This window comes from Lotus japonicus, chromosome 3 (assembly GCF_012489685.1).
Source record: "Lotus japonicus ecotype B-129 chromosome 3, LjGifu_v1.2".
NCBI lineage: Eukaryota > Viridiplantae > Streptophyta > Magnoliopsida > Fabales > Fabaceae > Lotus > Lotus japonicus.
In genome coordinates, this window is record NC_080043.1 from 70,316,744 (window position 1) to 70,331,737 (window position 14,994).

At 36.9% G+C, this 14,994-nt stretch overlaps 1 protein-coding gene across 1 annotated transcript; it reads left to right on the forward strand.

Annotated features, from left to right (window-relative positions):
* The first annotated feature begins 13,291 nt into the window (after nucleotides 1-13,291).
* LOC130744623 (uncharacterized) lies at nucleotides 13,292-13,888 on the forward strand. The gene has a single exon (XM_057596794.1). The coding sequence runs from the start codon at nucleotides 13,292-13,294 to the stop codon at nucleotides 13,886-13,888; it is 597 nt and encodes a 198-aa protein (XP_057452777.1).
* Nucleotides 13,889-14,994: the final 1,106 nt, after the last annotated feature.

The following is a 14,994-nucleotide window of genomic DNA, read 5'->3' on the forward strand; positions in this document are numbered from 1 at the left end:
TTCCAGAAACTCTTTGATAACACCTTTCTTTTCGAGAATAACAGTCAGCAGCGAGCCAAAAGGAAGGTATCCTTGGCTTTTCTCCAGATAGTTGATCAAGTAGTTCCACATCAAATGTGCAGGGTTAATTTTCACTCTTTTCAAGATCTTGTACAATGCGTACCTTGCATGAGCATTTACATAATTTCTTGCACCATCCTTTGGTAAGACAACCTTGCTAATCACAGCATTGTTGAACTTGACATCATCAATGAGATTGCCCACTTCCACAGTCAGTGGTTCCTCTTGGTTCTTCCAAATGCACTTCCAGTCATCAACTTTTGCAAACCAATTTGGGGAATATTTTTCACCAACTTCCAGCTTCACATTCAGTGCTTCAGCCATGTCGTTGAGAGTCACTAAGATGATCTTGTCATTTACCTTGGACTTAATGACTTGTCTGTGATTTATCACAACGGCACAGTCATAAAATTCCTTTACCAAAGGTACATACACTTCGCGTTGAGCCATGGTGTACACGGTCTCCCAGTCCTGATGAAGTAAGTCTGCAAGCCCAGCCATCTTCACGAAGGCAAACACCTTCAGATCAAAGTACCTTGGGGACACAAGAGAGTTGTCACCCAGTTTCTCAGTTTTCACGGCTCCAACCTCCTGGAGTTGAACAGAGCGTTGGCGGTTGATCCTCTCTGTTCTCCTCTGGATGATCTCCATTTCTTCAGCAGAGTAAGGTGTTTTACCACCTTTCTTGGATTGTGCCTTAGATTTGGAAGGGGCTTTGGAAGAGGTAGCAAGAACTCCGACCATTTGGGAATGAGAAGAAGTTTCAGAGAAGGCTTAGGGTTTCTTGGAAGAGAGAGAGAGTAAGTGTCAAATGAAGTGAGGTGAAAGAAAGAGAAGGAAATCTTTTGGATATATTTGATTTGGAATAAGGAATGGCAGTTTTGGATGGTGTGCAGATGGCGGTTTTCTTTTCATGAGAGAGAAACTATTAAACAATTGAGCAGTTGAGACCACGCGCGTTAAAAGTAAGAAAGATAACTGCTTCGCATTTAATGTGATGAGACCTTTCAAAGTTCACTGTTGTAGCACGTGCAAGAGTAATGATGCATTGAACTAAACAATGTCTTTGCCAGCTGTTAACCAAACGATATAGATTTCCTGAGAGCAACTTCATTGAACGGAGAGTTGTTGAACGATTTGATCTACTGGTTGAACAGTGAGGAGACAGAACAGTGCGGATGTTCTTCGAAGAACGAAACCTGCAAAATAGAAACCTTTGTTTCCATACCTTTTATTGAGCAGAGAGCATATTTATCCTTGTTCTTAGATCTGAGAATCTGCCTTCTAAAAGAGGTTTCGTGAGAATGTCAGCAAGTTGATCTTCTGTGTGTATATGAGATATATCAATGTTTCCCTTTGCCACAAGGTCTCTAATGAAATGATGTTTGATCTCAATGTGCTTTGTTCTTGAATGCTGAACTGGATTCTTGGCAATATTGATGGCACTTGTGTTATCACATAAAAGAGGTATCTTGTTTTCATGAATGTTGTAATCCTCAAGTTGATGCTTTATCCATAGGAGTTGTGTACAACAAGAACTTGCTGCCACATATTCAGCTTCAGCAGTGGATAAGGAAATAGTGCTTTGACGTTTACTTGTCCAGGATACTAAACAGTTTCCCAGAAAGTGACATCCTCCACTAGTGCTTTTCCGTTCAACTCGATCACCAGCATAATCCGCATCACAAAATCCTTTCAACCTGAAATCTTCACCTTTCTCATATAATAGACCAAGATTAGCAGTACCAATTAAATATCTAAAGATTCGCTTAACAGCACTAAGATGAGATTGCTGTGGGTTTACCTGAAACCTTGCACATAGACAAACGCTAAACATTATGTCTGGTCTGCTGGACGTTAAATAAAGAAGTGAACCAATCATCCCTCTGTACGATGTTGGGTCAACTGGTGAACTTTCATCACTTTTGTCCAGAACAGTGTTGGGATACATAGGAGTACTCATCTCATTTGACTTGTGCATGTTGTATTTCTTGAGCATATCCTTTATGTACTTGGACTGATGTATGAAGATCTTGTCTTTCTCTTGCTTGATTTGAAGTCCCAGAAAGAATTTCAGTTCTCCCATCATACTCATTTCAAATTCACTTTGCATGAGAGTAGAAAATTCTTTACACAGTTTATCGCTAGTTGCACCGAAGATGATATCATCAACATACAATTGTACAAGGATGTAGTCGTCCTTCAATTGCTTCCTGAAGAGGGTGTTGTCAATCTTTCCTCTTGAAAAACCATTCTTCATGAGAAAGTTGCTTAGACGATCATACCAAGCCCTTGGGGCTTGTTTTAAACCGTACAGAGCTTTCTTCAACCTGTACACGTAGTCTGGAGTAGATGGTTCTTCAAAGCCTGGAGGTTGCTTCACATAGACTTCCTCTTCAATTACTCCGTTCAGAAAGGCGCTTTTGACATCCATTTGATATAGCTTGATGGAATGTTGACATGCAAAAGCTAGGAGTATCCTTATTGCTTCAATTCTTGCAACTGGTGCAAACGTTTCAGTGTAGTCAATTCCTTCTTGTTGGTTGTAACCTTGTGCTACTAGTCTCGCTTTGTTTCTAGTGACTTTCCCATTTTCATCCATCTTGTTTCTGAAGACCCATTTAGTACCAATGATAGATTTTCCAGTTGGTCTTGGAACTAGGGTCCATACTTGACTTCTTTCAAATTGATTTAGTTCTTCTTGCATAGCTAGAATCCATCCTTCATCTTGTAGAGCCTCTTCAACGTTCTTTGGTTCAATCTCTGAGATGAATGCGCTGTTTGATTCTTCTCTGAATGCTGATCTGGTCTTTACTCTTTCTGATACACTTCCAATGATTTGCTCTGGTGGATGATCACTTTTGTACTTCCACTCCTTTGGAAGTGAGATTCCGCTTGAAGTCATGACTTGGTCAGACTGTTCAGGAATAGTACCAAGAGGTGACGGAGATTGATCTTCATGAACTGATTCTGATGGTTGAGCTCTTGTTGTGTCGTCATCTGCTTCATCATGATCTGATAGGTCTAGATTGAGAAAATCTCTTTCTAAACGGTCAACGACCTTGATTGAACTATCATCGAACTTGACATTGATAGATTCTTCAACAACTTTTGTTCTTGAGTTGTAAACTCTATAGGCTTTGGAGTGAGAAGAATATCCAAGGAGAATTCCTTGATCAGACTTATTGTCAAATTTTCCGATGTTGTCCTTGGTGTTGAGAATGTAACACTTGCATCCAAATGGATGAAAGTACGATACAGTTGGCTTTCTATCTTTCCATAGTTCATATGGAGTCTTTTTCAACATGGGTCGCATAGATATTCTATTCTGAATGTAGCATGCAGTTTCAATAGCTTCAGCCCAGAAATACTTTGGTAGGGAAGTTTCACTGAGCATTGTCCTTGCCATTTCTTGAAGTGATCTGTTCTTCCGTTCAGCTACACCGTTTTGCTGTGGTGTCCTTGGAGCTGAGAACTGATGGCTGATACCTTCTTGTGCACAGAATTTTTCAAAATCTTCATTCACAAACTCTCCTCCTCTGTCACTGCGAATGGCTGTGATGCAGTAGCCCTTTTCATTTTGAACTCTTTTGCTGAAGATCTTGAATGCTTGGAATGTTTCATCCTTGCTTCTTAGGAAGTAGACCCAACAGAATCTTGTGTAGTCATCGATAATGACAAAACAAAATCTTTTTCCAGAAACACTAGCTACCCTAGTGGGACCAAACAAATCCATATGTAAAAGGTCCAGAGGTTTGCTAGTACTGACAAAGTTTTTAGCACGACAAGAGGTACGATGCTGTTTGCTTTGAGTACATGCAGAACATGTAGCATCAGATTTAATAGATAGTTTTGGCAAACCACGTACTAAGTCATTACTTATGATTTTAGTAATGGTCCTTAAGGATGCATGCCCTAGCTTCCTATGCCAAAGCCATGTATTATCCTCTGATGATACTAGACAAGTTACATTTTGATTTGCTAGGTTTTCCAAGTTCGTCTTATATAGATTCCCTTGTCTCTGAGCTTCAAAGATGATTTTGTCATCGGAATCAGTAACACTACACTTTACTTTATTAAAGGAAACAGTGAATCCACTATCACATAATTGACTTATGCTAAGTAGATTATGTTTTAACCCTTCAACTAATAAGACATTATTAATTACTGGAAGAGGTTCCTTACCAACAGTACCTTCTCCAACAATGAATCCTTTTTGATTTCCACCAAAGGTTACACATCCACCATCAGATCTAACTCGAATCTTGGGGAACATAGACTTTTCTCCCGTCATATGACGCGAGCATCCACTGTCCAGGTACCATTGTTGGCGTTTCCTTCGTTCTGTTAAGTAAATCTGCAACAGGAATTATTGATTTCTTAGGTACCCAGATTTTCTTGGGTCCTATAGGGTTAGTTGCACGCTTGGGAGGAATCTTCTTCTCATAGAAGATTTTCTTTCCTTCCCTTTCTATTGAACAGTTCACAACAAATTTAGATTCACTATCAATAGAAGAGGTAAACGATATATCAGACATAGTTTCATTAGACGGTTCACTGCTGTCAAAACCCAGACCACTTTTATCATATAAGTCTCTATTGTTTCCACATAGTTTAACTAAGTTGTCATGCCCTATTGTGAACGTAGATAAATCATCAATTAAAACTTTGATTCTTTTCTTTAAAGCAGATACTTCTATTGTGGAGTCTTGTTTCTTTAAAAACTCATTTTCATGAATGATGGAATCTTTTTTTTTTTAAACTTTCTCATGTTCTTTTTGCAACTTGGAAAACTGTTTCTTCAGGTTCTTGTATTTTTCAGACAAAGTGTAAGAATGTTCAAGCAGTTCATTAAACTCTTCTTCAAGGTTTTCAGATCTTACCTCATCATCTTCATCATCATCTGATCCATCTACTGAAGCCATGAGAGCGAATAGAGATTCTTCATCTTCTTCTTCCTCGTCATCTTCAGAGTTGTTTTCAGAATCATCCCAGCCAGTTACTAGAGCTTTCTTCTTCTTGTAGAATGGTTTCCTGACAGGCTTTTTAGCTAGTCTAGGACAGTCTGGTTTGATGTGACCTGGCTTTTTGCATTCGAAACATGTAATGTTGCTTTTGTCTGCAGTTGAGGTACTTTCACCTTTGTGTGGAAAGGATTTCTTTTTCTGACTTGATTCTCTTTTGTTGTCCTTCTTCAGGCCTTTTCCTCTTTGTTGTTTGATCCACATCTTTTTGAACTTTCTGTTGAACAGTGCTTGCTCATCATCGGACAGTTCTTCTGAGGAATCTTCTTCATCAGACATTTCTGTCATCTGACTGTTTTTGGAGATGTTAGCTTTGAAGGCGATGCTTTTCTGCTTCTTTAGACTTTCATCTTGAGAAAGTTCAATCTCATGAACCTTCAGAGATCCCAGGAGATCTTCAAGTTTTAGTGTGCTAAGATCTCTTGCTTCTTGGATAGCAGTAACTTTGGGTCTCCATCTTTTAGGAAGGCACCTCAGTATTTTTGTGATTTGATCAATGTGTGCGTATGTGCGATCGAGATTTCGAAGACCATTGATAATGGTTTGAAATCTTGCGAACATTTCATCAATGGTTTCATTTTCCTTCATTTTGAAGGTTTCATATTCAGCCACTAGTAAACTTACTTTGGCTTGACGAACATTTGCTGTACCTTCATAGGCAAGCCCTAGAGCTTCCCATACTTCTTTGGCAGTTGCGAGTCCATCAACTTTGTCCAACTGAGCTTTGCTTAAGGCACATAAGAGAAATAGTTTTGCCTTTGAATTGAGTTGATAGTCTTTGCGTTGAGCTTCTGTCAGCTGATCTTTCTTGATGGGTTCACCAGCGTCATCTTTATAGACGATGTTGCCATTTTCAATGATATCCCACAACTTGTAGCTTGAGGATTCTATGAAAAGTTGCATGTGCGTCTTCCAGTAGGGATATTCAGTTCCATCAAAGAAAGGAGGCTTGTTGGTGGATGAGCCCGTAGCGATAGCTTGATCTTCTGCCATGGATCTTTACTCTACACCTGTTAAGATGTTAGTTCTAGAGCCTATGCTCTGATGCCAATTGATATGTCAATAAGTAACACAAGAAAGGGGGGGTTTGAATTGTGTTCTTAAAAATTACTTGTTAAAACTTTAGTTGATGAAAAGAAGATAAGTTCTTAAGAAAATTGTTCTGGTGACTTTTCAAAAACTGTTTAGTGCAGCGGAAGTAAGTAAATAAAGCAGAACGATCAGCACACAGGAATTTATACTGGTTCACCCTAAACGATTGGGCTACGTCCAGTACTTGGCCACCACCAAGATTTTCACTAGCAAGTATCAAGGACTTCTCCAATACAAGTATTAGACAGGACTTCTCCAAGTATTATCACGGACTTCTCCAAGTATTGTACAGGACTCCTCCTAGTATTATCACGGACTTCTCCAAGTATTGTACAGGACTCCTCCTACAATCAACAAGATTGTTTGGCTCTACAATAAATCTCTTCTCAAAAGAGTTGGTGTAGACAATTTATGGCACTGGAACTCTCAAGTGTTTTGGGTTCTGAAAGGACGTTGGAATACACAAGAGTTCAGAATCTAAGAGAGAAGTAAAAGAAGAGGTTTGACTCTTTTAAGGTTTGGTATTCTCTCTTGATTTAGCAGAGGTATGAGATCGGATTTGACTCTTAGGAAATCTGCTGTGAGCTTTTAATGCTTTGAAGAATGTTTTGATAACTGCTCTGAGTTCTTTCTTTTCTTGCAATAAATTTCTCTTCTTCGTTTCTTCAATCTTCAGATATGTCCTTTATATATGATCTTGCTAGTTGTGTAGCCGTTGAGACACAAAATCTGGCCGTTGTTTGTAGCCGTTGTGAGTGTCATCTAACCATTGATTCAAATCTCCGGTTGGTAGCTTCATTAAATGCATGCTGCTGTTCAAAACTATCCTTTAGCCAAAAAGGTGTACTTTGTCAGCTAGTAGGTGGTGATAGCTTTGGGCTACTTTGCAGAAGAGAGACATTTTGGAAAAGTGATGTTGACGTGTTGTCCTTTTTCCTCTTCATTGGTCATCGAGACTTCTCTCTTCAAAGATAAGTCAGTTTGTACGTGACCAGATTAGTTTCCTTCTGACTGGAGCATGGGGCAAATAGTTGAGATACAATTTTGACTTTCCCGCTCAAAGACTTCTTCTGAAATTCTGAGGTATGACGTGGCATAGAACGATACAGAATAAGTGTCTTCCTTGTTTACTGGACGATGCGATCATATCTTGTGTAAACTTCTTTTTCCTTATAAGGCTTAGACATATTCGTTGAAGCATGCGACCTTATAATATATATTTCCTGAAAAATGTCATTAACATCTGGAATTAGATTTTAGTATAGAAAGGTATTTATAAAAATTGTTAGGATCAAAATAAGATTGAAACACGTTGTAACACGTTTGAACTTAACAACATCCTCTAGGTTTGGATTTCTTCTTCTGATCTTCGATTGAGATTGCAAACCTTTCATCGATCCGTTGAGGTCTCTAATACCTTATCTGCTGAACCTGATTTGGTTTTTCGTTGAATCAATTCCTTACTATTGAATTTGGTTTTTCATATTCTGGAATTTGGGGTTTTCGTCTCTGCCTCTTCCTCAATCCTTATGGTGGTAAGTTTTGAAACTGGTCCCAATTTTGTCTCTAAACTATCGGTTTTAATTCTTATTTTGCCTATCAATGAGATCATTGTTGTTAGTTCACTTTGCTAGAGCTGCCAGTGTTTGGATGATTGTATGATATTTTTTTTGCATTTACAAGGCTCGAACTGATCTAGACCTTGCTTAAAGATGATTTTTTAGATTGCAATTGGGTATAGTAGAAAGTTAGTGGAGTAGTTTGTTTTGTTGTGTTCTGTAAAAGCTTTAGAGTTTAGACTTTAGTTCCAAAATGATGCTACTGTGTTTGGTTCTTTTTTCTGAAATTTGCAAATTCTTTGTGCTAAAGTCATTCTGCTACTGTGTTTGGTCCTTTATTATTTTGATTCATGATTCAAACTTCGTGGCTTTCTTTTAAGAGGTCTGACTTCCTTCTCCACGACATTGCACTCATTGTTCAAATAAATTGATTTTAAACTGCTAAAGATGAGGTAATATTTTTGGGAAAGTAACACAGTTGTACACAGGTGAGAGGTCGCCCCTCCTTTACATTTGTTGAGTGAATTCCTCCCATTTCTTCTACTCTCAAATTTCTTCTACTATTTATAATGGCCCTACTTGCCACATGTGCCCTGATTTCTCCTTAACAGCTAAACCTAATGCTCTTCCTCCTCCTCCTCTTTATTTCTCCTGCTCACGGCCATCTCAACCCTCGCCTCTCATCCTCATTCTGGTGCGAGCCCCTCCATTTGGCAGGGCCTTATAGCTATAGGGGTGAAGAACGATCAAATTTTCATTGGTGACATAAATATTCTTTACAAGAATGGGAACCTCCTTGAAAATACAAGGGAAGAGGAGATGAAGACAGGAAAGGAGCGGGAGTGGCTGCGTGTTTTGGCGTCGGGAAGCTCAACATCAAGGAGAGAACCAGAACTGATTCCGAGAAGCGCATCAGACCACTCACGTTCTCTCTTTCTCTGAGTCACTCTATCCCTCTCTCCTTTTTACTTCATGCTGCTTCATTGCAATTCCTTCCCTGTTTGACTTTGATTTGCACATTTTCATTGTTGTTTCCAAGCATATAACATGATCGATGACATAAGTGGATGAATTTTCTCCACACTTTTATCATATCTTTGGTGCATACTACATGTTCCATGAAATTCCTGAACGAATTTGCTTAACTGAGTGCATTTTCTGTTCTGCATACACATAAACTTCAGGCACATCTGTTTGGTTCTATGAGTTTTCCTACACATTTTTACATTGTCATGAGATGCAAATACAATCTGTTTAATTGATTGATGTAAATCGTACTTCATATCATCCCTGTATGCATTAGTAAAGAACATCTTCATTGTAACATTTTAAATCTGTTTTTACTGTTGTTATTTAGTATTATTATGATGAATATGATTAATGTAGCTATAGGTTGCAGCAAATATTGAATTACCAGCCAAGAAACGTATACCATAATCTTTTGTAGTATTATCAAAAGAATATGAGAAAAGTTGACATTCTGTGAAATTTTCATACGCATTATTTGTATTCCTTAGTTGGATTACAACATTTAAATCAATATTCATTTGGAAGGAAGTGGCTACTTAGATGTGCAGGACAAAGGTGATCGATGGATTCGCATTTGGATCAAGGCCGGTGATCTCATCATTTTACCTGCTGGAATCTACCATCGGTTCACTCTTGACACAAGTAACTATGTGAAGGTTTGGAACTATCTTATTCTAACCACAACCATTAAGACTCTAGAGAATAAGTATGTTTCAATAGATAAAGATTCAAAGCTTTTATGGGTTGGTTAATCATTAGTTGTTCTGTTTCTGTGCATATCTGTGTGCAGTTGATGAGGTTGTTTATCGACGAGCCTGTATGGACAGCATATAATCGACCACATGAAGATAACCCTTTTAGTTTTTAGCAATAGGCAGGGTACATTTATCTCTTGAGAATTACATTGCTATCTTCATGAATATCTACTACATTATATCAGGACTGGAAATAAATCTATTGCCTATGCTTCCTGTAGCATGTGCTGTCATGCTTTGGTTGCTATTCCTGCATTATTTAGTCCATTATTTATGTTCTCTCCTGTGATATTCTTCTACTGCTATGGGTCTGATTGCAGCTGGTGATTTTGTGGCGATTGGGCAGCTTTCTAAGCCATTTACTTCTGTGTTTCTATATGACAAAGAGTACCATCGTCGCGCTCTTCTATATGCGCTGCTTCTTATAATCAGTTAGACCAGTTTTCATCAACTATGCCACTTGAGATGTAAGATAATTCCTTGGAATCTTATGGCGAAGAAGGCTATGTGATTTTCGTTGCTGGTAGTGGTTGGTGAAATAGAGCATCTGTACAGAAGTCTCAAAAGCTTTATAAAATGGGTAGTGGCTGGTTTAATGTGTTCAAGTCAAAGGATGAAATGATGTCTTCAAAGGTCGAGGAAACTACAAGCACCGCAAAGGAAAGGTCAAAACACATGAAGAAGCACCTTCAAGTGTGACAAAGAGTACCATCGTCCCGCTCTTCGGTATGCGCTGCTTCCTTTAATCAGTTAGACCAGTTTTCATCAACTATGCCACTTGAGATGTAAGATAATTCTTTGGTTTCAGCTTGGTTTCATTCTCTTTACAAATTAATTAATTTTCTAAATGATCTTGCTTTTTCTTTTGTGGTTATAGTGTGGTGGGACTGAACTTCGATTTCATAGTCTGAATCTGACCAAGCACACAGCCTAATCTCATATACAATGCATCTTTGTACTTCAGCTCTGATATTCAGAAACAGAACAGAGAGAAATATGGAGAGAAACAGGTGCATACAGTTTTTCTTTGCTTTAATAGATTTGCTTTTGTGTGCACATTGATGCATTTTGTGAACTGGTATTTGTAGGAAATTTAGAATTAGAATATTGTTCCTCTTTGGCCTTAATGATACTCATTTCCCATAAGTTGCACAACTGGTTCCAATACAACGTTGTTCCCTTAATGTATATGTGATTTGTTTTTGATTCATACATCTTTTATTCACTTTTTCTCTAACTCAATTTTCCATTGATAGGAATTTTCTTTATCAATCTGACTGAATTTTTCTTTGATTTACATGAGGGTAAAGCAAGGCACAAAGTTGAGAAAAAAATGTTTAGCATGTTACTCCTTTTAGTATTGAATTTCTATTATCCAAATATCCAATTTTATGACTTTTGGTTTCCATCATCTCAAACTGTATTTCTTGATAATTTATCTGGGAATTCATAACTTATATGGGAAGGGTACTACTTTTCTGAAAAATCCTCAAAAAGTGAAAGTGCATAGAGATATTTCATTCATTGAAGGAGTAAACTGGATGTGTTGAGGAATTTTGCTGCTATTATATCTTTGTATGTGATTGTGTTTGTTGAATAGAAAAAGGGGGAATTAGGGTATCTGTTTATTTTGTGGTATTAATATGCGGGGTGTCGTTACTGTTTAGGTGTCTATATATCATCTGATATCTGATTTATCTTCCTCCTATTCATATTCAAATTTGAAACATTGGAGATGAGTGTTGATACTGAGTAGGATAAAGAGTCATTCACACTGAAATGTTTTGCTGCTGCTGTTGCTTTTTTTTTTGGACCATGTATGTAATTATTTGGTTGCTGAAAGAATTATTTGAAAGAGAAGCTATAGTCCAATAGGGAAGACGGGAAACTTCATTGACTCAATGCATGAGTTCATTTTTCAATATTGGCAAGGCTTAAGTAGATTTTGTCATTGATAAATGAATCCAATATGTACAAACAACTAAATTTGTGCTTCATTTCTAAATGTAAGCTTGCAATTTAGCAGTTATAGGTGTCTTATGGTGTTTTAATATTATCGTGTTCCTTTTTATATACTTAAACCGCTTCATTTTTCTTTCTAAGAATTCCATAGCTAAGTTTATTCCTGAAGTAAAGTTCTTGCACTTGCACCTTGATCTGTTGATTTTCTTCATCCAAATATTTACTTAAGCATGGGCTATATGTAATTAGTAACTGAAATAAGTAGAGAAGGAATTCTGATTACAGATTTTGTCCAATATGTTGAATTGCGACATTATTTTGATACCTGAAAATAGTTGTTCCTCAAATTCACGTCTGCACTTTTTTAGTGGGAATAAAAAAAATAGATATCTATATATAGATAGAGAAAGTCAGTCGTTCTGGTGCGTCTGCTTTATTGTTATGTTAGTTATTAGTCACCTACTTTTTGGACTGATGGTCTTCTATGATGCTGAAATGAAGTTCCATGATTCATTCCATAGAGTTTGGCTCTTAACAAGCAGAAGTTGGCAAGATGTTCCAATATATACTGTGAAAGTAAAGCCTCAATTTGCCTCTTTCCTTCTCCTTATGCTTCTCTCTTGATATGCTACATTTAGTTTTCTTTAACTGTTTCAGGAAATTCATCCACCACAATCAATCCTTCCACAAGAAGCATTCTCAAGGCTTCCACCCCAAGATTCATGAAGACATTTGGTTTAAGTTCAGATGGAATGTGTCAACTCTTCTGTATGTAGACATGGTAGCAAAGATTCTCACTCTGTATCTGATTTAATGCTCTCCAACAAGTTGATCTTAAATGGGACATATTGTGCTTTATATAGCTTTAGAGCTTTGATTTTGATTTATAATTTATACATTCTAAATGTTTCGTATTCATAGATTTGGTTTTAATTTTTCAGCTATTTTCCCCTTAATCCACTAGCCATTTCAAAGTGGCTAATGCACCTTCCATAGTCTATCAGAGTTCAATAGATGAAAATGTGACTGACTTTAAGAGTTGGTCTTTCTTTTATAACAGGGGACTTGCTTTGTTACTGAAGGTAGTCATACTCAAGTAGTTTTTTACAAACTAAAGAATTAGAAGCTCTCATGGGAGAAGCATTTTACATGAAAATAATTCATGTATAAATTAATAGAAAAATACATTTATATATTCTTTAAGTACATTTTTCATAGTTTTTAATAATTATGAGTAAATATACATACAATAATGAAAATTTGGTAGTAAATATATGTCGTACTGGGACTAAAAAAGAAAAGATTAATATATATATATATATATATCATTACATTTATTTATTTTAATTGCATGAGGAGGAATGTTTCACTTATAAATAATTTCATTTTTATAAAAAAAAACATTTTAAACCTAATTTAAAATAATTTTAGTCTTTTTCTTTATTTTTTACAATAGTTTTATGATAATTTGATGTTAAAAAATAGTATATCTATTTATGTATTAATTACTGGGTTTTAAGCTCAACTCCAACCGAGAGATACGTACGTGAAGTACTTTTAAAATAGTGTAAGAGAGTTCGCTGAGTGGATTCTTAAGGTGGGCGACGGAACGGTTGACACCATCGACGAGACTCAAACAACAATTGAAATTCCGTCGGATTTGTTGATTGGACAGGGTCCTGATCCTCTTCTTGAGTTGGTCAATTTTTCTTATCCGGACTTAGTGGCGAACTTGGAAAATGATTCGTACTTTCAGGAAAGAGTGATTCTCGCCCCTACACTCGAGAGCGTCGAGCACGTCAACAACTACATGCTGTCAAAGCTTCCTGGTGTCGAGAGAGAGTACTTGAGCTACGATACCCCGTGTAGATCGGATGAGGATTCTGAGGTTCACGCGGAGTGGTTCACCTCTGAGTTTTTAAACGACGTTCAATGCTCGGGAATTCCAAACCGCAGACTGATATTAAAAGTTGGAGTTCTGATCATGCTTCTACGAAACATAGACCAAGCAGCCGATCTGTGTAATGGGACCCGGTTTAGAGTTACTCATCTTACTCAGTATATAATTGTTGCGACTGTTTTATCAGGAATCAGGCTGGGTAAAAATGAGTACATTCCGAGGATAACCTTAACGCCTTCTGACTCTGGTCTTCCCTTCAAGTTCTCTCGAAGGCAGTTCCCGGTGACTTTATGCTTTGCAATGACTATAAACAAGAGCCAGGGCCAGTCCCTTTCTCATGTCGGTTTCTACCTTCCGAGGCCTGTGTTTACTCATGGACAGCTGTATGTCGCTCTCTCAGGGGTGAAGTCTAGAAAAGGCCTGAAGGTACTCATTGTGGATGAGCAAGGGGTAGTTTCGAGCTCCACGCGCAATGTTGTCTACAAAGAAGTTTTTGAGAACGTGTGAGCGGAAAATGACGCGCATAATCGCGTTCACTACAGAGTAACTCAGCTACTGTTTATTAGACACCGTAAAACCATCCCCTTATATGTTTTGGATAATTTGAGGTTCCGTTAACCAATCTTCTTATTAGTTAATCAGTCGTTTGCTTCGCATTTCAGACACTTCTATTTCATCTTTGTTTATTAGTTATTTAACCGCATGAATTTCAAATAAGTGATTCAATTTAAGACTTTTCCGCCACTATGCTCAGCGTATCAGACTCTTCAATTTTATCCGTTGTTTAATATATTTTAAATAATCAACGTATTGACTGACGTATAAAAAAAACGTATTGATTGATGTATCAAACACAATAAATCCGTCCCCTTATATGTTTTGTAGAATTTGAGATTTCGTTAACCAATCGTTTACTTCGCATTTCAGACTCTTATATTTCATCTTTATTTATTATATTGAAAAAAATCAACGTATTGATTTACGTATAATATACGACATACGTATTCCCCGTGCGATTTATGCGATTTATACGACATACGTATTCCCCGTGCATCGCACGGGTAAAAAAACACTAGTTATACTTTAAAATAAATATTATTGAAAATATAACTTGTTAATACGCTAATACAATAAGTCACACTTTTTATATTTTTAATAAATATTTTGTTTACCACTAAGAAAAGGTTAAAATTTGTTAAATGAAAGAGTAGGCAAGAAAGCTACCCCATCCCCTTGATGTTAAAATGGGTTAGCAAGGGTGTGTTTGTTTTTTTCCATCTTCTTAAAATCTCTTAAGCAAAAGTAAGACATCTCATAGCCGTTTCTCCTCTTTCCATCCATCCGAAACTCAATTTGCAAACACGCTATAAGCTATGTTTAAATTGATGAATATAATGGATTAAAACGTCATAAAATATCAAATATTGTGAAATATAATGGAATGTGATTAAACCGAATTAAAATATATTCCTATTGTTTGAAACTTTGAATGTTTTATGATGAAACGAAACAAAATCACTGCTCAAATTATTTACATAATAAATTTTCAAAAAAATTATTTACATAATGGACATGATAATTATGAGTTTTTTAGTGTAAGATATGTGTCCTCA